This window comes from Piliocolobus tephrosceles, chromosome 1 (genome assembly GCF_002776525.5).
Source record: "Piliocolobus tephrosceles isolate RC106 chromosome 1, ASM277652v3, whole genome shotgun sequence".
Taxonomy (NCBI): domain Eukaryota; kingdom Metazoa; phylum Chordata; class Mammalia; order Primates; family Cercopithecidae; genus Piliocolobus; species Piliocolobus tephrosceles.
In genome coordinates, this window is record NC_045434.1 from 173,802,588 (window position 1) to 173,828,663 (window position 26,076).

General features: G+C 37.6%; 1 protein-coding gene and 1 long non-coding RNA gene across 8 annotated transcripts in view; one reads left to right on the forward strand and one right to left on the reverse strand.

The window, feature by feature from the left end:
* LOC111523264 overlaps positions 1-9,348 on the reverse strand; it is a 74,079-nt gene extending 64,731 nt beyond the window's left edge. Inside the window, exon 1 of the long non-coding RNA XR_002725483.1 lies at positions 9,257-9,348. This is a non-coding gene — a long non-coding RNA (uncharacterized LOC111523264). The remainder of the gene's footprint in view (positions 1-9,256) is intronic.
* SPATA6 (spermatogenesis associated 6) overlaps positions 8,443-26,076 on the forward strand; it is a 186,516-nt gene continuing 168,882 nt past the window's right edge. For all 7 annotated transcript variants that reach the window (XM_023187716.1, XM_023187715.1, XM_023187718.1 and 4 more), the window contains exon 1: positions 8,443-8,698. In XM_023187716.1, the coding sequence (XP_023043484.1) occupies positions 8,648-8,698 (51 nt within the window). In that variant the 5' untranslated portion in view covers positions 8,443-8,647. The remainder of the gene's footprint in view (positions 8,699-26,076) is intronic.

A 26,076-nucleotide genomic window follows, 5' to 3' on the forward strand; every position in this document is an offset into this window, starting at 1 on the left:
CTCAGAGAATTCAAAGAATAGCATAAACTTCAACAATCCAAATCAGGCGAGACTTCAAAACACCTCAAATTTGGGCAGTGTTTATCTGAGAATATAAAGGAAAAGAACATGAACCTATTATCATTTAGCCCGTTATATTGGGCTATCATGGCTAAGGACTTCACATTTTTCACAAACTTGTAAGGAGGACCACACATACACAGAGAAAATGAGGTTCAGAGTGTTGAAACAACATGGCCAAGGTCACATAGCTATCAAATGGTAAAGGTAGTAATAACCTCAAGTCAGCCTGCCTTCAAAGGCTGAACTTTGTCCATTGAACAGTATAGCCAAAGGAAAGAGATCCTCAGGTACAAAATCCCCTTCCAAGGGTCTTCAGTTCAATCCAACACATTTGTAATTGAGTACCTTTTTCATGCTAAACTTTCTTGTTTTATACAAAGAAAATGAAGATGTGGTTACTGCTCACTAGGAGTTTACAATCTTGGGAAAAGATGTAGGCCAAGTTACTTGACTTCTAACTACTTATTTTCCTCATCCACAAAGTGAGACAATTGGAATATTTAAAAAAAAAAAAATATATATATATATATATATATATATATGTATTTTTTTGAGACGGAGTCTCGTTCTGTCACCAGGCTGGAGTACAGTGGTGCGATCTTGGGTCACTGCAATCTCTGCCTCCCGGGTTCAAGCCATTGTCCTGCCTCAGCCTCCCTAGTACCAGGGACTACAGGCCTACACCACCATGTCCAGCTAATTTTTTTTTGTATTTTTAGTAGAGACAGGGTTTCACCATGTTGGCCAGGATGGTCTCGATCTCTTGATCTTGTGATTCACCCACCTTGGCCCCCCAAAATGCTGGGATTACAGACGTGAGCCGTCGCACCCAGCCTAAAATATTTTTATGACTGGATTTTTTTCCCATGGATATTTGGAAGAAGATAGATAGATAGATAGATAGATAGATACATACATACATACATACATACATACATACATACATAAAATGGGATGTTAAGGGAGCACAGAGAAGAGGCACCCAACTCACACTTCAGATGGGGTAGAAGTTCTTAATGATTTTTACAATTTGATATCTTACTTTTCTTATGTGGCCCAGCTAAAATGAAACCTTTTACGATTCCCCTAATTCAGAATTTCCCGAACTGGGTGCTCAGTTAAAAAAACAAAATAAACCAAAAAAAAAAAAAAAAACAGTGTTTAGGAAAGGTTAAGAAGTTATTATAGATCCAACCCTATATAGATGTGCAACACTATGACTTTTAAGTGTTTTTGACATCATAAAGTATTATTGAAGAAAGATTCAACTCAAAAAACAACTTTAAACACAACCTATGAAACATATTTGATGTACTTCAATGCAATGCAATTATTATTTATTTTGTTGTTTGTGGTAGGCAGAATAATGAGTCCCCAAAGAGGTTCATGTCCTAATTTCGGAAATCTGTGACTATGTTGTGTTACATGGAAAAGAGAATTAAGGCAATCAATAGAATTAAAGTGGCTAATCAGCTGACCTTTAGATAAGGAGATTACCCTGGTTATCTTGGTGGGCTCAATGTAACCACAAGGGTACTTAAAGGTGGAAGGGTGAGGTACAAGAGTAGGTCAGAGTGATGCAATGTGAGAAAGACTGGATGAGGAACTGCTAACTTTGAAGCTAGATAAAGGGGACTATGAGCTGAGGAAAGCTAATGGGTTTTAGAAGCTGGAAAGGGCAAGAAAATGGATTTTCTCCTAGAGCATTCAGAAAGGAATCCAGCCCTACTGACCCCATGATGTTAGTCCAGCAAAACTTGTATTGGACTTCTGAAATACACAACTAAAAGATAATAAATTTATATCGTTTAAGCCACTAAGTTCATGGTAATTTGTTATGCTAGCAATGAAAAATCAGTATAGTGCTTATCATCTCTGTGAGAATAATATTAATACTAACAATGGAACAGAGAAACTATTTCAATCAGCAAGAGTTAAACAGATTTGCCAGATTAACTTATGAAGACAAAATTTCTGTATAGTTGCAAAAACAAACTAGTAAAAATAACTAAAACTTCAGAAACTATTCTCAATATTATAAAGAGAAAAACTATAGTTAAATACCTAGGAATTACATAAGATCTCTATGGACAACACTTGAAAACTCTAGTGAAGGACATAGAATATGTCTGATAGAGATACATTCCAGCCGGACATGGTGGCTCATGCCTGTAATCCCAGCACTTTGGGAGGCCGAGGTGGACAGATCACGAGGTCAGGAGTTCGAGACCAGCCTGGCCAATATGGTGAAATGCTGTCTCTACTAAAAATACAAACATTAGCCGAGTATGGCGGTGGGTGCCTGTAGTCCTGGCTACTCAGAGGCTGAGGCAGGAGAATCACTTGAATCCAGGAGGCAGAAGTTGCAGTGAGCCAAGATAGCGCCACTGACTCTAGCCTCGGTGACAGAGCGAGACCCTGTCTCAAAAAAAAAAGAGATACATTCCATGCACTTGGGTGGGATGACATAATATTACAAAGATGTCATTTCCCTGAATTAATCTATAAGTTTAATGTATCATTGTCAAAATTCCAATTCCAGCTGGACTATTTGAGGAACTTGATAAAATTACTCTAAAATGAAAAGAAGCAATGAAGGATCACATATAGCTAAATCTGTCTCCTAAAAAAGGAGACTTGCCAAACAGAAGCCACAGTAATAAACAGAAGCAGTGTGGTACTGTTGCAAGAATAGAGAAATAGAAGACTGGAACAGAAGAGCAAGGTTGAAAACAGAACTTTGGTAGTTAATACGTAAGAAAGATGATACCACAAATCGATGAGAGGAAGCACAGAATGTTTAGTAGGTATTGTTGGAAAATCTAGCCTGCTTTTTAAAAAGGGAAAACAACAACAAGAAAGCAAATCCTGGATTACTGTTTAACATCATGTACAAAAATTGAGTCTTGATAGAATAAACATCAAAATGTGAAAGGTAAACTATAAAGTTAATACAAGAAAACAGAAAATACAGTATGTTTGCATCTGGGGACTAGGAAAACGGTTTGTTTGTTTATTTTGAGACAGGACAGGGTTCTGTTACCCAAGCTGTAGTACAGCAGCGCAAACAGCACTCACTGCAGACTCGACCTCCTGGACTCAAGCAATCCTACCTTAGGCTCCCAAGTAGCTGGGACCACAGGCACGTGCCACCATACCAAGCTAATTTTGGGAAGACTTACTAAAATGTTAAAAATACAACACAAATATAAGGCAAAAATGATTGATTTACATCGAACTTAGGTTACTTCTATGAACGAAAGTACACCCTAATGGCTGAGCGCAGTGGTTCACGCCTGTAATCCCAACACTTCGGGAGGCCGAGGTGGGTGTTTCTCTTGAGCCCAGGAGTTTGAAATTGGCTTGGACAACATGGCGAAGCCTTGTCTCTACAGAAAATGCAGAAATTAGCCAGGCACTGTGGCACACGCTTGTAGTCCCAGTTACTTGGAAGGTTGAGGCAGGATTATCATTTGAGCTGGAGTGTATTAGTCCATTTTCATGCTGCTAATAAAGACATACCCAAGACTGGGAAGAAAAAGAGGTTTAATTGGACTTACAGTTCCACATGGCTGGGCAGGCCTCAGAATTCCACCTGGCTGGGGAAGCCTCAGAATCATGGCAGAGGCAAAGGCACTTTTTCTTTTTTTTATGTTATACTTTAAGTTCTGGGATACATGTGCAGAACGTGCAGGCTTGTTACATAGGTAGTATACATGTGCCATGTTGGTTTGCTGCACCCATCAACCCGTCATGTACATTAGGTATTTCTCCTAATGCTATCCCTCCCCTAGCTCCCCACCCCCCAAATAGGCCCTGGTGTGTGATGTTCCCCTCCCTGTGTCCACGTGTTCTCATTGTTCAGCTCCCACTTATGAGTGACAACGCTCAGTGTTTGGTTTTCTGTTCTTGTGTTAGTTTGCTGAGAATGATGGTTTCCAGCTTCATCCATGTCCCTGCAGAGGACAGGAACTCATCAAAAGGCACTTCTTACATGGCAGCGGCAAGAGAAAATGAGGAAGATGCAAAAGCGGAAACCTCTAATAAAACTATCAGATCTCATGAGAGTTATTCACTACCATACGAACAGTATGGGGGAAACAGCCCCCACGATTCAAAGTATCTCCCACCGGGTCCCTCCCACAACACGTGGGAATTATGGGAGTACAATTCAAGATGAGATTTGGGTGGGGACACAGCCAAACCATATCATTCTTTCTCTGGCCCCTTCAAATATCATATCCTCACATTTCAAAACCAATCATGCCTTCCCAACAGTCCCCCAAAGTCTTAACTCATTTCAGCATTAACCCAAAAGTCCACACAAGGCAAGTCCCTTCTGCCTATGAGCCAGTAAAATCAAAAGCAAGCTATTTACTTCCTAGATACGATTTGGGTACAGGTATTGGGTAAACACAGCCATTCCAAATGAGAGAAATTGGTCAAAACAAAGGAGTTACAGGGCCCATGCACGTCTAATATCCAGTGAGGCAGTCAAATCTTACAGCTTCAAAATGATCTCCTTTGACTCTGGGTCTCATATCCAGGTCATGCTGATGCAAGACGTGGGTTCCCACGGTCTTGGGAAGCTTTGCCCCTGTGGCTTTGCAGGGTATAGCCTCCCTCTGGCTGCTTTCACAGACTGGCATTGAGTGTCTGTGGCTTTTCCAGGTGAATTGTGCAAGCTATTGGTGGATCTACCATTCTGGGGTCTGGAGAACAGCGGCCCTCTTCTCACAGCTCCACTAGGTGGCACCCCAGTAGGGACTCTCTGCATGGGGGCTCCAACCCCACATTTCCTTTCTTCACTGCCCTTGCACAGGTTCTCCATGATGGCCCCAATCCTGCAACAAACTTCTGCCTGGGCATCCAGGCGTTTCTATACATCCTCTGAAATCTAGGTGGAGGTTCCTAAATCCCAATTCTTGATTCTGTGTACTTACAGGCTCAACACCATGTGGAAGCTGCCAAAGCTTGGGGATTGCACCCCCTGAAGCCACAGCCTGATCTCTATGTTGACCCCTTTCAGCCATGGCTGGAGCAGCTGGGACGCAGGGCACCAAGTTCCTAGGCTGCACACAGCATGGGGACCCTGGGCCCAGCTCAAGAAACCATTTTCTCCTAGGCCTCAGGGCCTGTGATAGGAGAGGCTGCTGTGAATACCTCTCACATGGCCTGGAGACATTTTCTCCATGGTTTGGGGATTAACGTTAGGCTCCCCATTACTTATGCAAATTTCTGCAGCCACCTTGAATTTCTCCTCCGAAAATGGGTTTTCCATTTCTATCACATTGTCAGGCTGCAAATTTTCCAAACTTTTATGCTATCCTTCCCTTATAATACTGAATGCTTATAACGGCACCCAAGTCACATCTTGAAAGATTTGTTGCTTAGAAATTTTTTCTGCCAGATACCCTAAATCATCTCTCTCAAGTTCAAAGTTCCACAAATTTCTAGGACAGGGGTCAAATGCCCCCAGTCTCTTTGCTAAAACATAACAAGAGTCACCTTTGCTCCAGTTGCCAATAAGTTCTTCATCTCCACCTGAGACCACTTCAGCCTGGACCTTATTGTCCATGTGGCTATCAGGCTTTTGGCCAAAGCCATTCAACAAGTCCCTAGGAAGTTCCAAACTTTCCCACATTTTCCTGTCTTCTGAGCCCTCTAAACTGTTCCAACCTCTCCCTGTTACCCAGTTCCAAAGTCGCTTCCACATTTTCGGATATCTTTTCAGCAAAACCTACTCTACTGGTACCTATTTACTGTATTAGCCCATTTTCATGCTGCTGATAAAGACATACCCAAGACTTGAAAGAAAAAAAGGTTTAATTGGACTTATAGTTCCACAGGGCTGGGGAGGCCTCAGAATCATGCCAGGAGGCAAAAGGCACTTCTTACATGATGGCAGAAAGAGAAAATGAGGAAAATGCAAAAGTGGAAACCCCTGATAAAACCATTAGATCTCATGAGACTTATTCACTACCACGAGAACAGTATGGGGGAAACCGCCCCCAACACTCAAATTATCTCCCACTGGCTCCCTCCCACAACATGTGGGAATTATGGGAGTGCAATTCAAGATGAGATTTGGGTAGGGACACAGCCAAACCATATCATTGGGTAAGCAGAGGTTGCTGTGGGCCAAGATTGCACTAGTGCATTCCAGAGCCTGGCTGACAGGGGTAAAACCCTGTCAAAAACAAAACAAAACAAAAAAAACCAAAAAACCCCCAAACAAAACAAAGTCCTGGACAAAGTTTATAAAAAGACCATAAAGAGAGAAGATTTTTGTAGCATCTTAGAATTAATTTATTAACTAACCAGAATACACAAAACTCCTAAAAAAAGACAAAAATCCTGATAGAATATGGGGTAAAGCATTATGAGCAGATGATTTATCGTAAAGATAGAAAATCTTGTAAGCACATACAGACATGCTCAGACTCATCAGTAATGTGAAAAATTCAATAGTGAGATGACAGTTTATGTCAGTTATGTTGGGGAAAACAAGAATGCTTGATAATGCCAAGCCTGGGAAGAATGTGGGGCCTTCAAACATTGGGAGCGTAGACTGGTACGGCGTTCTGGACAGCAACTTGGAATTATTTGGTCAAACTGAGAATACTCATACTCCATGACAACAATTTGTCTTCTGTTAATCACAGACTATATGTAAAATTAAAATACAAACACAAAGTGGAAAGGATATTTGCAACATATAGAGTAGACATATAATTATTATCTAGAGTATATAAAGAACTGAGAGAGAGACCAGCAGAAAAGGGGGCAAGATAACTACTTGGCAGTTCAATAAGAGAAAATGGAAAGGCTAACAAAACCAAAGGTACTCAACCTCAACAGTACCCAGAGATGCAAGATAAAACCACAATGAAATACCTAAAATACACACATACAAATGTACAAAAGTTAAAAATCCAAACACAAATGTTGCCGATGATGTGGAAAAGTAAGAACTCTTATACATCCCCATCAGAAACATAAATAGGTACACTACTTTGGAAAATGGTGTCGTCTTACTTTTTAAAGTACCACATGTGCAAAAACCCTAATACCCAGTCAACCCACTTATACTCTAGTACATGTGCATTAATAGACACAGACTTGTACTATCATGTTCACAACATTGTTAATAATAGCTAAAAATGAAAACAGTGTAAATGATCATCAATAGTAGGAAGGATAAATCAATTAATCTATATTGGAATACTGTCCAGCAATGGAAAAAACTTGAGCTACACAGCATCACCAGTGGCTGAATTCCACAGCATAATATTAAGTGGGAGAAGCAAATCACAGAAAAATACATACAGTATTAATTCCATTCATATACTATCGATACCAGAAAACATTAAACAACATCTTGTTTAGAAATGCATACATGAATGGCAAAAGGAAGAGAATTATTGTAACAAAAGTCAGGATAGTGGTTACTTTCAGGGCAAGAAAGGCAATGTAATCGTTGGGGGCATTTTTCAGGTGCTGGTAATGTTTTATTTCTTAACCTGGTACTAGTTGTACAGGTATTGTTCACATTATTATTAAGATAAACGTGTTTTATACACTTCTGCATGTATAATATATTTTGCAATACAAATTATTTTTAGCATGATTGGATTGGGCAGTCTCTCAGATTCTTTTTATCTTTGATGGTCTATTGCCAGGCCCTTCACAGCTGGACTTATTGTCGGCCCCTCATGGACAGTTCCACTTAAGCAATATGCATTAAGATGCATACACGGGTGATTTAGACAGGAAAACTTGAAGGGAAAAGGGAACGCGCTAACAAACAGAATCACAGAATAGGAGACTAGGAGTATGGACGATCTGATTCAAGCCCCTCTCCTCAGGGAGGCAATTGAGGTTAAACTTGAGAGCGCCTGGGTTCCAGTTCTGGTTCCGAATTTGATTTGGTCAAGTCTCTTCTCTAATTCCCAGTATCCTCATGCTGGCTTTGTAAACTGTACCATGAAATTGAAATAGGAGGTCTAATAATTATTATTCTCTTACAGTTGGGAAAACTGAGGCCACAGTGGGTCGCCACTAGCCCAAGGTGCCATCACCACATTGGAACTCAGGGCTTCCCTCCGACGTCCTTACAGGAACTCCAACTCACAGGAACTCCAACTCTCTGAACTGAGCACTGTCCCATTATACAAACAGCTGCTCCCTTTCCTCTGGCTTTGGGCGCAGTTTGACATCACAGAAGAGCCGCCTTGCCTCACCCCGCCCCTTCAGAAGCCCCGCCCCCTGCCCGGCTCCGCCTCGCTCGGCGTTCGTCAAGCCCCGCCTCCAGAGCGCGTCCCCGCACGGGTGGCCCCTGGAGCGCCCCGCGCGGCCTCTCTTCCGGCCCCACCCCCCCCGGCTGCCATGACAACGAGTCTGCGCCCCGCGCTCAGCTGCTTCTCCGGCGGGACCCAGGCTGGACCGCGGGCCCCGGCCTGGGGGCCACTGCTGCCACCGCCGCCGCCACCTCGTCTCCTCCCCGTCCCCGCCCAACCCCAGGTCTCCCCGCCTCACTAAGGCCGGTGGCTGGGGTCACTCCCCGCCGCCCCACCCCGCACGGATGCCGAAGGTGAAAGCGCTGCAGTGCGCCCTGGCGCTGGAGATCAGCTCAGTGAGTACGGGTAGCGCCTCCCACCCTCGGGCATTGGCTGAGGGACTCCCTCAGGTCACTTCCGAGAGCCCAGAATCACCCCCAAATCAACCTCACCCTCCGAATCATCCCTAGGGAGCTTCGACCCCACGCCCCTGCGGTCCTGCCACACACCTCGCACTCTTGAGCGCCCTTCCACTCCGGCCACGCAGAAGCCTGACTCCTGCTCCGCTACCCTGGCTTCAACCCGACTTCCAGCTTGCGAGCTTTCAGATCGTTCCCAAACCACTTCAGAGTTCCTTTCCTCGCTCCTAACTTTACAGTGAGAGAGAGAGTGTATGTGCGCAGCGCGGGAGCTTTCTTTTCATTCTTCTTCTGGGCTCCAGTTCTCTTAGAGAATTATTGCCCCCCGCCTTCCCCACATATGGGGGTGGGGGTCGCATTTCCTCCCGAATCCTTGCAAGCACACTACTTCGGACCAGTTTCAAACCCCTCATTAATGAAGGGGCCTTTCTTTATTCTGTCTTCAAAGGGGAATCTTCACACCCAACAACTGAAATGTGTTATTGCGCTAAGTACCTTGCCTTCCCTCGCAGGGCCTTCCAGGAAAAACCCAACGCCTCAGAGATCACTTCAGGCCCCTCCCGTCCCCAGACCCTTCCGACTTTGTGCCAGCCATTGCAAGAAAGGCCCAGTCAACTTAATGAGGGAAGCTCTTCCTTCCCCAAACTTACAGCCCCACCCCTGCACTCTCCAGACTTGCTCAAGAGGATGTTTTCCTCCCTCCTCCTGTGGAAGTCCAGCTGGGGCAGAGACCCCACTCATCCAGTGAAGTGGCTGGACCTCTCCGTGCTAGGAGAAAACTCTATCCCCCTTGTTGATCTCAGAATACTTCCAAGGGTTTTGAACTTCTTCCCCTGCATTCTTTAGAGAACCCTCTCATTCTCCTGTTCAGAGGAATACTCCAGCTTGTCTGTTCTGGAGGAAATCCCCGCAAGACCCTTTCCACACCCCATTTTAGTCGTGCAGGCACAGTTTGGAACCAGAATTCACCATTCGGTCTCTTTTCACTCCTTACTCTCTAAGTTTTCTTATATATGTTGTCTTCTCTTTGATCTCCTAGGAAAACTTGGGGGTTGAGGGTGCTTAAATATTTACCATTACTCTCCTGGGTGCTGCAGCCAGGAGCCCTCTGCATTTCCTTCCTGTGCACCCTGCTGGCCAGGCTCCACTTAACCCGTGCTTGCAGCATCCCGCCTTTCCTGGCTGGCCTTCCTCGCCTTAGAATGAGGTTGCTGCAGCACAGAACTGAAACCCCTAGGGAAGTCACAGGACTGTTTTAGGTCTTTTGTTAGGTCTTAAAGAAGGGAAGTGTGGGTGGGGCAGAGTGTGAGGCAGTGGTGGTGAAGTAGAAATTTTCTTGGGCTCTCCCTTTACCTTCAAGCCTGCAGAGATTTTTCTCGGAAACTCCGTAGCCCTAGCTTTACTTGTTTTCCTCCCAAAGCTGCCATTTTTGACAACTTTTTGTAAAGTAAAATTAGTTTAGCAAGAAGAATGCACGAAGCTTTCTCGACCTCCTCTGAAGGAGTTTAGTGAAACTCCTTCAGAGTTCATTCAGCCTTAATAGGTTTTGTTACTGGCTTCTTCCTCCTCCTGCCAGCTAATGATGTTTAGCAGTCTGGTGAGTGCAGCTGCCTGACTGGCTGGCTGCAGCTTCCCTAACGTTGCCAATACAAACTTTCTAAGAGGAAGAGTACTCTGTTGTAACTGATTACTGCTTGAAGGAGTCGGAGGAATAGCTACATTTCTCCTGAGTATTAGTTGTATTGCAGAAAGTGAATGACTCTGTAATTCACTGTATAATGGAGCTTTGTTACTCATCAGAGCTAAAGAAAACTATGCAGGTGGAAATAATATTTTTCCCCAACAAACATTTAAGTCACAGAATTTTATAGTTCCGAGAAATCTTAGATGGAAATCATTGAATTCAATCCCTTTTTACAGCCAAGAAAATCGATGCTTAGCATGCCTATTATTTGTCTAGGATTGCACAACTATTTAGAAGCAGATCTGCAAAATGTTCCTGAATTTCTGAACAACAAAAGCCTTTTAAAATGGCTCTGATGCTCAGAAGGAGCAAACAAACAACGCCCCTGCCCCCTCCAAAAAGAAAACCCCACTAGCAAATATACAAATTAAACATGTTTGATTGATTGATTAATTTGACTTTGATTGAATAGAAAGGTTATATGACCCTAGATATTTTTAACATCTTCATTTTGATTTTAGTTTTTTTCTTGTCTATTTCCTTTTACATTTACATGGTTCAAGTTCAAGACTGTATAAAATGATATACTCAGAGAAGTGTTGCTTCCAGGCTCTAAACTATTTCCCACCTATACTCATCTGCTTTAAGAAACCATTTTCACTGATTTTGATACAAACAGATACACAAACTCTCTGTCACATACCACACTATATATATATATATATATATATCTGTTTTTATGAAATAGGTAGCATATAAGCCATTCTGCATCTTGCTTTTCTTCGTTCATTATGTCCTGGAGATCACTCTGTATCTATTAAAACTGGCATCTTTTCCCCCAACTTTTTAAATGAGATTTTTCAAACATTCAAGTACTTAGAAGAATAATTCAATGAATACTGACCTATAACCCATGACCATGTACATTAATTTGATTTATCTCTATGTGTGTGTATGTTTATGTATAAATTTTTTTTTGCTAAAAATTGAAAGAAAATTGACATAATGATACTCCACCTGTAAGTACTGCAGCGTGTGTCTTCTAAAAATAAGGATATTAGCTGGGCATGATGACAGGTGCCTGTAGTTCCAGCTACTTGGGGGACTGAGGCAGGAGGATTGCTTGAGCCCAGGAGTTTGAGGCTGTAGTGTGCTGTGAGCACACCTGTGAATACCCCTGCACTTCAGCCTGGGCGACACAGTGAGACCCTGTCTCCGAAATAAGTAAATAAATAAATAAAATTAAAAAATAAGGAGATTGTTCCATATAACCCCAATGCCATTATTACACCTAAGATAATTGATGAGAAATTCTTAATATTTAGTTCATATTCAAGTTTTTCTGGTTGCCCCAAACATGGATTCCATAGTTAACTTTTTCAAACCAGGATCCAGTCAAGGTTTATATGTTGCCTTTAATCATTTGATTGATAGGTCTTTGTAGTTCATTTTAATATAGAGCAGTTCTTTTTTTTTAATTCCCACAATGTTCCCTTTTTTTCCTCAGTTGGTTTTGGTCAATTCATACACTCATGTCACCATCACTCAGATCAAGATTTAGAACACTTCCATCACCCCTCGCAATTCCCTTGTTCCCCTTTCAGGTCCATTCCAGACAGAACTGCTTTCCAGAGAGAAATAAGTATATGAGGTGATGAAAATGTTAATTAGCTTGAATTAATCATTTCACAGTGTATATACATGTAGCAAAACATCACTTTGTACAGTGTAAATGTATCTAAATTTTGACAAAAAAAGAATGGATAAATATGTTGTAGTATACACAATATATGTTGTAGTATACACATACACTACTCCACAATTCAAAGGAACTTCTGATAGGACCAACAACATGGATGAATCTCAAGAACATGCCGAGCAAAAGAAGTCAGATACTAAATATCACACACTATGTGGCTCCAATGTGAAGTTTAAGTACTGGCAAACTAATCTATAGTGATAGAAATCGGAATAGTGTACACACACACACCCTCACACACACACCTACCACATTTTCTTCATTCATTCATTCACTGATGAACATTTAGGTTGCTTCCATATCATGAGTATGGTGAATAATGCTGCAATGAATATGAGAGTGTGGATCTCTTCCGTATACTGATTTCCTCTGGATACATACCTAGAAGTGAGATCGCTGGATTATATGGTAGTTTAATTATTTGAGGAAATTTTTCTTTTTTAAAATTATTTGAGGAAATACACCTTTTATTATGGCTCTTCTAATTTACATTTCTACCAATAGTGTACAATTTCTCCACATTCTTTCCAACACTGACAATTTTTTGGCTTTATTATAGTAGTCGTTCTAACATGTGCGAGGGAATATCTTATTATAGTTTTGATTTGCATTTCTCTGATGGTTAGAGATGGTGAGCAACTTTTCATACATCTGTTGTCCGTTTGAGATACCTAGTCAGACCTCTTGCCCATTTTTAAAATTAGGTTTTTTGTTTTCTTGCTATTGAGTTGTTTGGGTCCTTACATATTTTGGATATTAACCTCTTATCAGATTTTCTCCCATTGTGTATGTTTTCTTTACTGTTGGTTGTTTTCTTTGCTGTGCAGAAGCTTTCTACTCTGATGCTGTCCATTCTCTTGTTGATGGTTGTTTGGCTTGTTTCCAGGTTATGGTTGTTATTGGATAATACTACTATGAATATTCATTCTTGTAAAAATCTTTTTGTGAACATTCCTTTTTGAAGATACTTGGCTCAGATATAGAATAGTTCATGTTGTATTATTGCCTGATTTTTTCTTCTTTTTGTGGTGACATTCATTGTTTTCCCAATTTCTGTAAACTGGAAACTAGGTGTTATCTCTAATTGCCTGTTGAAAGTGTGCAATCTTGTTCTTCCCTACTCCTTCCATGCTTATTTTTTGCTGAAATTTTGTGTTAGTGGTAATCTCATTTGTGTTATACTTAAGTAATATGAAAGTAAAAACAGAAAGGTTTGGATGTATAGCACAGCATTTTATGTTGCCCAACAGAGCCATATGACACGAGAGAAAATATATTGCTAAGAGGAAAGTGTGACTTTTCTCAATGAATCTTTGGAGAATGATATGGTATGCTAAGTAACTTGTTTTTAAAGAGCATCAAAAGAATTATATTTTCCATCACTTACACTTTAAATCTTTAAAACATGTTATCTTTGATGGGAAGAAGTATTATTGCTGCTTCATCGCTTCTTTTTATATTGAATATTTCCATTTATATGAGCTTATTTGGGAAAATAGAAGGAAGATATTGGAGGTAAAGTAATAGTGTCAATTTGGGATTGCATGTAATTCTCACTTCATCTCATTACCTAACTCAAACTAATGATAGCATTGTGGCAGACAGATGTGGGTTCTTTCAATCACTACTCACCTGAACATTTATCTTTGTGATCCTTATCCAGATTCCTGTGGAGTAGTGTCTCAGTCACAGTTAAGCCATAGTTGGTAGTAAATTTTGCTAGAATATAGACTTTAAAAAATTTTAACTATAAAATAGTTCAAATTAGTAGAAAAAAATATACTGAATCCTTTGATACCCCACCCCTCATTTAATAAATGATACATTTTACATGTTTGCTGCAGAGTTTTGTTTTTAAGATATACAATGTTGCGTGTAGTTGAGGCCTCCTCTGTACCTTTTACCTCTTCCTGACCGTGTTTTCCTCACTACCTTCCTTAAGATAACTAATATCCTGAAGTTGTAGTGTATTCTATTTGTTCAGATTTTTGTACTTATTATTAAGTATTTGTGTATGTCTGTGTATAACCTATGCTGTAGTTTTGTTTTTAAATTTTGCACAAATAGTCTCTTACTTTTATGTATTCTTCTGCAGCCTGCTTTTTCTGATTCACTGTTTTGGAGATTTTTCAGTGTTGATTCTTGCAGATCTAGTTCATTTCCTTTGTCATTATAAAACGGTATATGTTTATATTAACAGTGATGTAATTTTTGTTCCTTTCAATGGACTTTTTATTAAATACTAGTAGTTAATGCTTTTTATTATTCAAAACAATGTTTCAATGAATCTTTTGCACATATTTCCTATTATCATTGTGTCTGTGGTTCTCAGGGGTGTATTGTGTGCCCTAGGGAGCATTTTAGAAATTGACTGGACTACTTTTGTTTGTCACAGTGGTTGGGGAGTCCTGTGATGTTAATTGTTCGGTATCCTGCATAACTTGAATGTCACATTGAATATGTAGATGAAAAACTTGTTTATAATTACTAGAGATTAATAATGTAATAGCAATTGATAATTATCTTTTTTTATTTATAAACACAAAATCTTTTTAAAAGGTTTTTAAAACGCATTTTACAGTAATGCAATTGCCATGTAAATTGAGGAAAGAGTATACTTTGGTTTGATACTCTGCTAAGAGTTTACTTTTTTTGGAAAATCATGGACCAATGGCAATGCTGCTTGTGGTGTTCGAGTTGCTAGTATGGGACACTTTTCATCCCACATTTGAAATTGCCCGTTTCACATAGATTATGTGTATAGGTGCAAATATATCTTCCAGTTTAGTCTTGCCCAAGCATTTACATGTTAGAAATATGTATTTTCTTATAAAGTATTTCTGTATTTTTTCAAACTTTAATTAGGACATTGGTTTATTGTTTAGTTATATGTATAGGTAAGTTGAAAATATTTTGTGTAAAAGGATGATTTTGGGTCTTATAGAATGGTGACCCAGTGCTCTAGGGAGTAGATCTAGAAATGGAACTATTGAGTCTCAGGGTATCCGGTTAGTTTTCTAGGACTGTCATAACAAATTATCATAAATGTGGTTGCTTAAAACAACAGAAATTTATTCCCTCACATTTCTGGAGGCCAGAGTACAAAATAAAAGTGTCAGCAGAACAGTGCTCCTTTCAAAAGCTCTGGGGGAGAATCTTTCCTTGCCTCTTCCAGTTTTTGATGGTTCAAGGCATTCCTTGGATTGTGGCTGCTTAACTCCAATCTCAGATCCTAGAGGTTTCCTTTTCTGTGACTACCAATATCCTTTGTCCTTTAAAAGTGTAGTCTTTTGCTTTCTTCTTCTTGTTAAATATATTTTGGATACTAAACCTCTATTGGTTTTATGTAATAGAATTTTCAAAGATTGTCTAGTTGAAGTTTATATTTTACTTTGTTTTTGCTCTTTTTAGTACTGCATGTTTTTCATTTTCTAATTTTTTTGTTTCTGGTAAACAAAGAATGCTATTGATTTTTAAAATGATTATTTTACTTGACAAACTTGTATATATTTATTGTGTTATTGATTTTTAAAATTAAGTTTTTATGGAACTATATCATATATTCATAAAGTACACAAATCATAAAAGTGTAATCACCAATAATTAGAATATTGTCAGAACCCCAGATCGCTCCATTGGGCTGTCTCCCAGCCACTTCACCTACCCCTGTTCCTTTCCCAAGGGTAACCACATCTTGACTTCTATCACAATATATTTTGAAGTTTTGAAATCTAGCTATATCTATCTATAATCTATTTTGTATGGTATGAACTCTTTTATGTCTAACTAATTTGTGAGAGTTTATCCTTGTAGTTTTTGAGGCAATAGCCCTTTTTTCCCTTCTTAAATGAGTACACCACTATTTATTCATTCTATTGTTGATGGACATTCTTGTTGTTTTTAGTTTGGGGATATTACAAATTGTGCTCCTAGGGGCATTCTTGTATATATTTTTGTTGCTTGCACATTTTTTAATTTTGAATGCAACATTAAGTAACATGAAATAACATATTATTTCAATAGTTACTTGTATTTTTTATGTGGAAAATCATGTTGCTTGAAAATAGACAGTTTTGACTTCCATAGTACCATCCTTTTTCTGTCTTTTCTTTTTTTTTTTTTTGCCTTGTCTTTATGTTGATGGCTAGAATTCCTAGTATAGTGTTTAATGTTAGGGATAACAAAGTAGGTATCTTTATCTTTTTTTCTGATTTTAAATTATGCTTCTGAAGTTTCACCAGTATTAGATCAAATCCTATGAAATTGCTGATAATGGGCCACTATTTTTGACATAAAAAAAATCAGCCATTTCAAATGTAGTTCAACGTAATAGAATATTGGCTGTAGGGTTTTCATTTATTGAGTTAATAAAGTTGCCTTCTAATTTTTAAAAATCCCAAATGTTGAGTTATTTTGGATTTTTTTTCAGTCTAGTGAAATTATTATATAATATTGCTTTCACAGTCTGTAAAAAAAATGATACTTTTTGATGTTGAACTATTCCCATTCCTGTGATAAATTCTTTTAAGTCAGGATGTACATTTTTTACTCTATTTTGCTGGATTTGATTGGCTAATTTTTTATTTAGGATCTTTTATTTGTATTTGTAGAGAGATTTTAGCTTTATGAGTCAAATACTTTTTTTCACTTATTTTAAAAACATTTATTTTGAAATATTGCAGACATATGGGAAGTTACAGAGTAACATTTAATGAACACCTGTGTACCCATCCGAGTGAAGTGTCCTGTAAATCTCTGCATAGTATAATCCCTTTTTCCTTCTTCTTTTTGACTAGTCGGTATCCTGAATTTTGCATTTACCACTCCTCTGCAATTTACAATATTTTTTCTCATTGTAATGTCTGCCTTTAAGGCACTTGATTTGCTTCCAGTTGCTATTTAACTGGCATCTCAAAGGTATTGATAATGTTTTAAAATCATTTGGCTCTAAATATTTTATAATTTTTATTATGATTTCTACTTTAGCATATGAATTATCTAGGATTTGTTTTAATTCCAAGATGCATAAGATTTATGTGTGTGTAACACTCTCCCATACTCATACTCTCCCCCCTACATATACACATACATACCCACACATATACATATATATTGTCTTTTATTGTGGTATTTTAATTAATTGCATTGGGGTCATGTATTAGGGTTCTCCAGAAAAACAGAACCAATAGGATATACTATATAGTTATTTAATAGGGAATTTATTATGGGGATTGGCTCACTTGATTATGACGGCTTTGTAGTCCCATGATATGCTGCCTGCAAGCTGTCTGCAAACTGCAGAACCAGAGAAGCTTGGTGATGTAATTCAATCTGAGTACAAAGACCTGAGAACCAGGTGTAAGTCTTGGAGTCTGAAGGGTTGAGAATCTGCAGTTCTGTTATTCAAGGGCAGGAAAATATGGATGTCTGAGCTCAAGGAGATAGAGCACATTTGCCCTTAATCTGCCCTTTTGTTCTATCCTTGCTCTTCACAGATGGTATAATACCTGCCCACATTGGTGAGGATGGTCTTTTTTACTCAGTGTGCTAATTCAAATACTAATCTCTTATGGAATAATCCTCACAGACACACCAAGAAATAATGTTTACCAGCTACTTGCGTATCCCTTAACCCGGTGAAGTAGATACATAAAATTAACCATCATAGCTAGTGAACAAGGTCTCTATGATACTATTTTTGTTATTTCCTTTGTGTCCTGATACTTATCCAGTTGTTGTGAATGCTCTCTACTTACTTAATATATAATCTCATTTGTTGGATGTACAGCTCTATCTGTCATCATCACATCAATCTTATTCTGAAATTCAATTCCATATTAAATTTTTTGTCTGTATAATCTACCTGTTTGTAATGGAGAGATATTAAAATCGTCACTATGATTATGTATTTTCACTTTATCCTTGATGTATTTCAGTACACTGTGATGTACAGAGCTGTGGATTTATTTGTTTATTCTGTTTTGCACTGGGTGTATGCTTTCCACTTGAGAATTTAATTTAAGGTTTTCTTTAGTTCTGGAAAATTCTTAGCTATCATATTTTTGAGTATTGTTTTTCTGCTGTTCTCTTCTGTCTTACCTTCTGGCAGTACTATTAGATATGTATTGGAACTTTTATTCTCAATGTTTCTTAAGAGCTTTATTTATTTTTCTTTAAATTTTTCAGGCAGCCCTTGAACCAGAATAGGTTCAGAGAGGCTCCTAAATGCTTTTTTTAACATTAAAAAAACTTATTGTTTTTAGAAAATTCTTAAATATTAAATTTGTACTTAATAATTTAAAATTTATCTCGTCTACTGGGATTTTTACCTTAATTGACTAAATTTTCCAAAATTCTCATTTAGTCTTTTTGACTATCTGCCATTTTTCATTTTTACCAGTATTAATTTCACAATATTTTAGTCTTCTTTCTTTTACTAGATGAAGGATCCTAAATACTGCTTTTAAAATTGTTTTTTGATTGTGCAAATTAATTAATTTTCATTTGAAGTGATTTTATTTCCTCATTGTCAATTTTATTGGTTTTCTTAGTGCTTGGGATGACATTGAAATTGTAGATCAACTTTGGGAGAGTTGAGATCTTCACAATATTGAGTTCGTGAACCTATTAATAGTATATTTTTCCATTTATTTAGGCCTTTAGTTTCTTTCAGTGATGTTTGTAGTTTTTGGTATCCATGTCTTATACCTATTTTGTTAAATTTATACTTAAGTAGCTCATGTTTTAATTTTTAATTTTTTAAATTTTTATTTTCATATTTTGTGGAGATGAGGTCTTGCTATGTTGCCCAGGTTAGTCTTGAACTTGTGGCCTCAAATGATCTTTTTGCCTCAGCTTCCCAAAGTGCTGAGATTACAGGCATGAGCCACTGTGCCTGGCCAGAAGTTCATGTTTTTTTGATGCCACTATAAATGGTATTTTAAAAAATTTTATTTCTAGTGTATAGAAATAAAATGGAGTTTTATATATTGCCTTTATATTTTGTGACTTTGCTAAATTTCACTATTTTTTCTAGTAGCATATTTTGTAATAGGTCACAACTATGATGTTTGAAAATACATTGTTTTACCTCTTCCTTTTCAACCTGTATGCCTTTTCTTTCATTTCCAAATATCTTTTTCTTGTCCTTCTGCACTGGCTGGAACCTATAGTGCATTGTGGTATAGAAGTGTTGAGAGTGGACATTCTTAACTTTTTGCTGATATTAGGGGCAATTATTCAGTCTTTCAGTGTCAAGTATGTTTGATATCAGATTTAGGCTTTTGCATAGATATTCTTTTTCAGTTGAGGAAATTTCCTTCTGAGTTTGTTGAGAACATTTATTATGAATGAGGCTTAAATTTTGTCAAATGCTGTTTTTCCCAAACAGAAAATGAATTAAAAGAATTTCGAAGATTTAATGCGATAATATACCTTTTAGAAGTGATTTAATAAGCCTGGTGCAGTGGCACATGCCTGTAATCCCAGTGCTTCTTGAGGCTGAGGTGGGAGGATCACTTGAGCTTAGGAGTTTGAGACCAGTCTGGGCAACATAGTGAGACTCCATCTCCTAAAAAAAAAAAAAAAAAAAAAAATTAGGCAGGCATGGTGGCACCTGCTTATAGTCTTAGCCACTTGAGAGGTTGAGGTGAGAGGATTGCTGGAGTCCAGGAGTTTGAGGCTACAGTGAGCTATGATCACGCCATTCATTGCATTCCAGCCTGGGCAAAAGAGAAAGGCCCCATGTCTCAAAAAAAAAATGACATAATTACATCCCACAAATTTTGATATGTTGTGTTTTCATTTTTATTAAGCTGGAAGTTTTTTCTAATTTGTCTTATAATTTCTTCCTTGACCTGTGAGTGGTTTAGGACCCTATTATTTAATTTCCAAATATTTAGTTTTTTTAAAAAAAAATTTTCCCATTATTGATTTCTAGTTTAATTTCATTGTGGTTAGATAATATACTCCGTGTGATTTTTAAAAAATATTTATGTCCTTTTATGTTGATTGAGACTTGTTTTATTACTCTCAGTATCATCTATCTTGGTGAATGTTTTTATGTGCCCTTGGAAAAAAATATGTGTATCCTTCTGTTATTGGATGAAGTACTCTGTAAATGTCATTTTGGTCAAATTAGTAAATATTGCTTATATCTTCTATATCTTTAATGATTACTTGACTGCTTATTTTTGTCAGTTATTGAAAGGGAAGTATTGAAATTCAAATGTGTAACTTTTTGCTTTATTTACATGGATACTGTATAATTAGATGCTATTATATTTAATTTTATGTCTTCTCAGTAAATCAAACTTTTAATCAATATGAAATGTTCCACTTTATCCTTCGTGATTTTTCTCTTTCTGAAGTCTACTTTATGTCTTATTAACATAACTACCCCAGCTTTTATGATTAGTAATTGGACGATAGATCTTTTCCCTCATTTTACTTTTATCCTTAGTCTTTATCTTTTTGAAGTTGCAATATTATCCACATGCCATTAAATGTTCTTTTTTTTTTTGTTATGGAGTCTCGCACTATCACCCAGGCTGGTGTGCAGTGGTGCAGTCTTGGCTCGCTGTGACCACTGCCTCCTGAGTTGAAGTAATTCTACTGCCTCAGCCTCCTGAGTAGCTAGGATTACAGGTGCCTGCCACCATGCCCAGTAAATTTTTTGTATTTTCAGTAGAGATGGGTTTTCACTATGTTGGCCAGGCTGGTCTTGAACTCCGAACCTCATGATCCGCCTGCCTCATCTTCCCAAAGTGCTGGGATTACACGTGTGAGCCACCATGCCCGACTGAAATGTTCCTTTTTAAAGTGTACAATTTAGTAAATTTTAGTATATTCACAAAGTGCAAAAATCATTACTAATTTCAGAACATTTTCATCACCATATAAAGAAATCCTGTATCTGTTAGTAGTCATTCCCTATTCTCCCTCTCCCACCAGACCCTGGATCTAATTTCTGTATCTGTAGATTTGCCTATACTGGACATTTCTATAAATGGAGTCAAACAATATGTGGCCTTTTGTGTCTTACTTTTTTTAACTTAGCATAATGCTTTTAAGGTTCAACCCTGTTGTAGCATGTATCAGTACTTTATTTCTTTTTATGGTGAATAATATTTCATTGTACAGACATACCATATTTTGCCTATCCATTAATCAGTTTGTTAGAGTAGACAACCAGAAATGAGCAGGCAGGGTTGCCCTTGGGAAAATAAGTCCTGGATACTCTGCCCACTGACAGACAGCAAAAAAGATTGGCTACACCTGGCCTTGTGCTTTTAACACTTTTTTTCACTTAACATAATGCTTTTAAGGTTCATCCATGTTATAGCATGTAATAGTACTTTATTTCTGTTTATGGCCAAGAAAATAGTTGGGTCATAGTTTTGAATCCATTCTGCCAATCTAACTTTTGGTTGGAGTGTTTAGTCAATTTATCTTTAATGTAACCATAGATAAGATTTACTTGTATCATTTTGTCATCTGTTTTCTGTGACTATTTTGTCTATTCCTCCATTATGGCTTTTTTTGTGTTGTTTATTTTTTAGTGTACCACTTACATTTTCTTTTTTTTTTTTTTTTTTAGCTGAATTTTAAAGAAAGTTACTTTCTTAGTGCTTGTCTGGGGTTTACAATTAGCATCTTAATTTATGATCTATTATGGATTAATACTAACTTATTTTCACTGTTACATAAAACCTTTGCTTCTATTTTGTTCTATTCTCCCTCCCTTTATATTATTCTCATACAAATTACATTTTTATAAATATAAATTTATACATTTTATAAACAATTACAAAACCAGTACAGTTTTATAATTGTTGCTTTCTGTAATTGTCTTTGAAATAAAATAGGAGAAATGAGAGAGAAATGCATTTATACTGTTTTTATATTTACTCTATATAGTTTCATTTACTGGTGCTCTTTTTTTAATGTGGATATGAGCCTATGTCTAGTATCCTTTCATTTCAACCTGAAAGATTCTCTGTAAGTATTTTTGATAGGGAAGTTCTGCTAGTGATGAGCTATCTCAGTTTTTGTTTATTTGGGAATCACTTAGTTTTACTTCCTTTTTGAAAGAAAATTTTTGTGGGTATTGAATTATTGTTTGAAAGTTTTCTTCTGTCAGCACTTTGAGTCAGTTATCACTCTTCCTACCGGCTTCATGTTTCTGATGAGAAATCAGCCATTAATCTTACTGAAGATTATTGCTGCCTGCTGAATCACTTCTCTCTTGTTGTTTTCAAGATTCTCTCTTCTTGAGAGTTCATTGGATTCTCTTCTTTTCTTTTTCTTTCTTTTTTTTTTTTTTTTTTGAGATGGAGTCTTGCTCTGTTGCCCAGGCTGGAGTGCAGTGGTGCAGTCTCATCTCACTGCCACCTCTGCCTCCCGGGTTCAAGCGATTCTCCTGCCTCAGCCTTTTGAGTAGCTAGGATTACAGGAATGTGCCGCCATGCCCAGCTAATTTTTGTGTTTTTAGTAGAGATGGGGTTTCACCATGTTAGCGAAGCTGGTCTTGAACTTCTGACCTCAGGAGATCTGCCCATGTGGGCTTCCCAAAGTGCTGGGATTCCAGGCGTGAGCCACCATGCCTGGATGGATTCTCTTCTTTTGAAAGTTTATTAGGTGCACAGGTTGGATTTCTTTGATCTTTTAAAAACTTAAAATTTTTTTTTTCTGTAGAGAGAGGATCTCACTATGTTGCCCAGGCTGGTCTTGAACTCCTGGCCTCAAGTTATCCTCCCTTGATTTCTTTTAGCTTATTTGATTTTTTGATTGGTTTTCTTTAAAGATCAGAAGATTTCATACATCATTTCTTGTGATATCCTTTCTGAGGCTCCCATTATATTTATTTTACTGTGCTTGGTGGTATCCCACAGGTCTTAAACTCTATTCATTTTTCCTTCTGTTAATCAGACTAGATAATCTTAATTGACATATTTTCAAGTTCCCTTATTCTTTTTTCTGACAGCTCATATCTCCTCTTGAACTTCTCTAGTGAATTTTTAATTTAATTTTGGCACTTTTTTAACTCTAGAATTTTTATTTGGTTCTGTTAAAAATTTTTATCTTTTTGCTGATATTTCCTATTTGATGAGATAGCATTGCCATACTTTCATTTAGATCATTAGGCAAGATTTCCTTTAGTTCTTTGTTTTATTTATAATAGATTTCAGATCTTTGTTTAGTAAGCCCAACTTCTGGGCTTCCTCAGGGACAGTTTTTATTGACTGCTCTTTTTTCTTTTCTTCCCCCTCCCCCTTGTATGGGCTGTGCTTCCTATTTCTTTGCATGTTGTAATTTTTGTTGAAAATTGGACTTTTTAAATTATGTGGGACTGTGTAAATCAGAGCTCCCTCCCTTTCTCCTGAGTTTGTTGTCTGGTATTATTGTTTTTTGTTTAATTAATTTCCTGAACTAACTCTGTAAAATCTGTAGTCTTTGTCATGTGTAGCCACTGACGGCTTTGCTCAGTTAACTTTATGGTCTCCTAAAGATTGGCCTTCTGTTTCCTTAAATGTTTGAACCAAGAGGTCTTTCAGCCATTGTCAAGATTCTCTGTGTATGTGCTGGGGTATGCTTTCTGTGCCCTGGCAGCCATTTACAACTCTGCCTTAGCCTTCACTTCCAACTTTCTCAAAGCCTCAAGGTCAGCCAGAGATGAAGAGTTATGGCTTTCTCAGGTCATTTCTGGGCGCATGAACAGCTTTGCACATGTGCATGCTCTTCTAAATTGCCAAGTCTATGTCATAGCTTGTCAAGGTGATTTAAGTCAACCACCTTGCTAGGTATTTTCTATTTGTCCCATCTGATTTCCTTTAATTTCCCTTTTCTGGCTTTCTTTTTGGAGAGCTTCTGGGTGTTCTTTTAAGAGATAGCAGAATTTGTAGAATTGTAGATGAAAAAAACAAGTAATGCCTTCTTGCTTATGTTACAAATTGGATAGAGACTCAGCAGTTTCCAGTGAGGATAATTAGAGCAGTACTGTCCATAAAAAAAGTAAGAGCCTCAAATTTGAGTCAAGTATGTAATGTTAAATTTTCTAATAGCTACATTTAAAAAGGTTAAAGTAGTAGGCCAGGTGTGGTGGCTCACGCCTGTAATCCCAGCACTTTGGGAGGCCAAGGCAGGCAGATCACAAGGTTAGGAGATCGAGACCATCCTGGCTAACACAGTGAAACCCTGTCTCCACTAAAAATACAAAAAATTAGCCAGATGTGGTGGCAGGCACCTGTAGTCCCAGTTACTCTGGAGGCTGAGGCAGGAGAATGGCATGAACCCGGGAGGTGGAGCTTGCAGTGAGCCGAGATCGCACCACTGTACTCCAGCCTGGGCAACAGAGTGAGACTCTGTCTCAAAAAAACCCAAAAAAGTTGAAGAAGTAGTCAAAAGTAATAATATATTTTATTTAAATCAATGTATTCAAAATATCATTTCAACATGCAATTAACATAAGTTATTAATGAAATATTTTACAGATTTTTTTACTGAGTCTTAAAAATCCATTTGTATTTTACACTTACAGCCCATTTTAAGTTACACTACCTGTATCTCTAGGCGTAATTGGCTAGTGCCTACCATTTTGGACATCACAGATTTAGAGGGAATCTTAAGATGGTTTTAGTTTTAATGAGGCAAAGCAAGAAATGAACCTTGTGGACAGAATGAGATTTGCTAAGGACCCTTATTTTAATGATCAATTGGGAATATATTAGAGCAAAAGTGGAACATAGGGTAACAGGGAGATGGAGTCAAATAGCTAGCAGACAAGATAATTAGTATATACAAAAGGATGTGAAGTTCATTTATTCAATGTAATAGTGTGGTAAGATGGCAGATGATACGGTTTTTAATCTAATAATTATGATAGTATTAATGAATGTTCTGTCAAGCGCTGCTGTAAGCACTTTGAATATATGAACTTATTTAATCTTATGACTCATTTACTTTGTGACCTTAAGTTAGTAGATCACTTTAACTTTCCTGGGGCTCTGTTTGTTTCACATATAAAAAACTCAAAGCTGGACTAGATAACCTCTATGCTTTTTCTTAATATTGAAAGTCTGTATCTTTGGATACAATGATGATGAGAAGAAAATTTCTGTCCTCAGGAAATTTATGATCAAGAGGTGATATGTACCCACTTAATTAAAATGCATGTACACAATAATTTGTACCATAATTACAAAATGCTACAGAAATTTAAGACCTACGTACTTGCATATAGTAAGTTCATAATAAATGTTTGAATTAGGTTGAATTGAATAATGGTGAATCAAGGGAAGTTTTGTGTAGGAGATATTCATTGATATATGTCTTGGCAGGTGGTAGGAATAAATGAGGAGGAGATGGAATGGAGTAGTAAGGAGTTACTGCTCCTTACATTATATTATATTGTGTTACATTATACAGATGATGAAAGAACATGAGTCAAGAAAAGAGAACAATAAAAAATGTACTTTGAAATGTGTTGTTGGGAGTGTTGGGTAATATTATATTGGACTCAAATCTTAGAGAGCCTTTAATATTCTGCTAAGGGTGTAGTTGATCACTGGCAATAGAATATGGTAGGTACTGGAGAGACTGTGCTATGTGTTATTTAATAACCACACATTTTATGCCTGTATTTTCTGTCAATCACAATGAGGATAGTTAAGTGCAATTTAATATGTAAAAAGCACTTTATTGGCTAGGAACTTTCAATTTATTAGCTTTGAAACTTTGTCATATTGCTTTTGATGAAGGTATCTGTGAACTGTGATTTTGGGTGGTAGAAGTCAGATTTGTGGTTTTTATCGGCGGTTTTTTTTATTCTCTAATATAATGTTTTATTTCTGCTGAGTGTTAATCCTTTGTGAT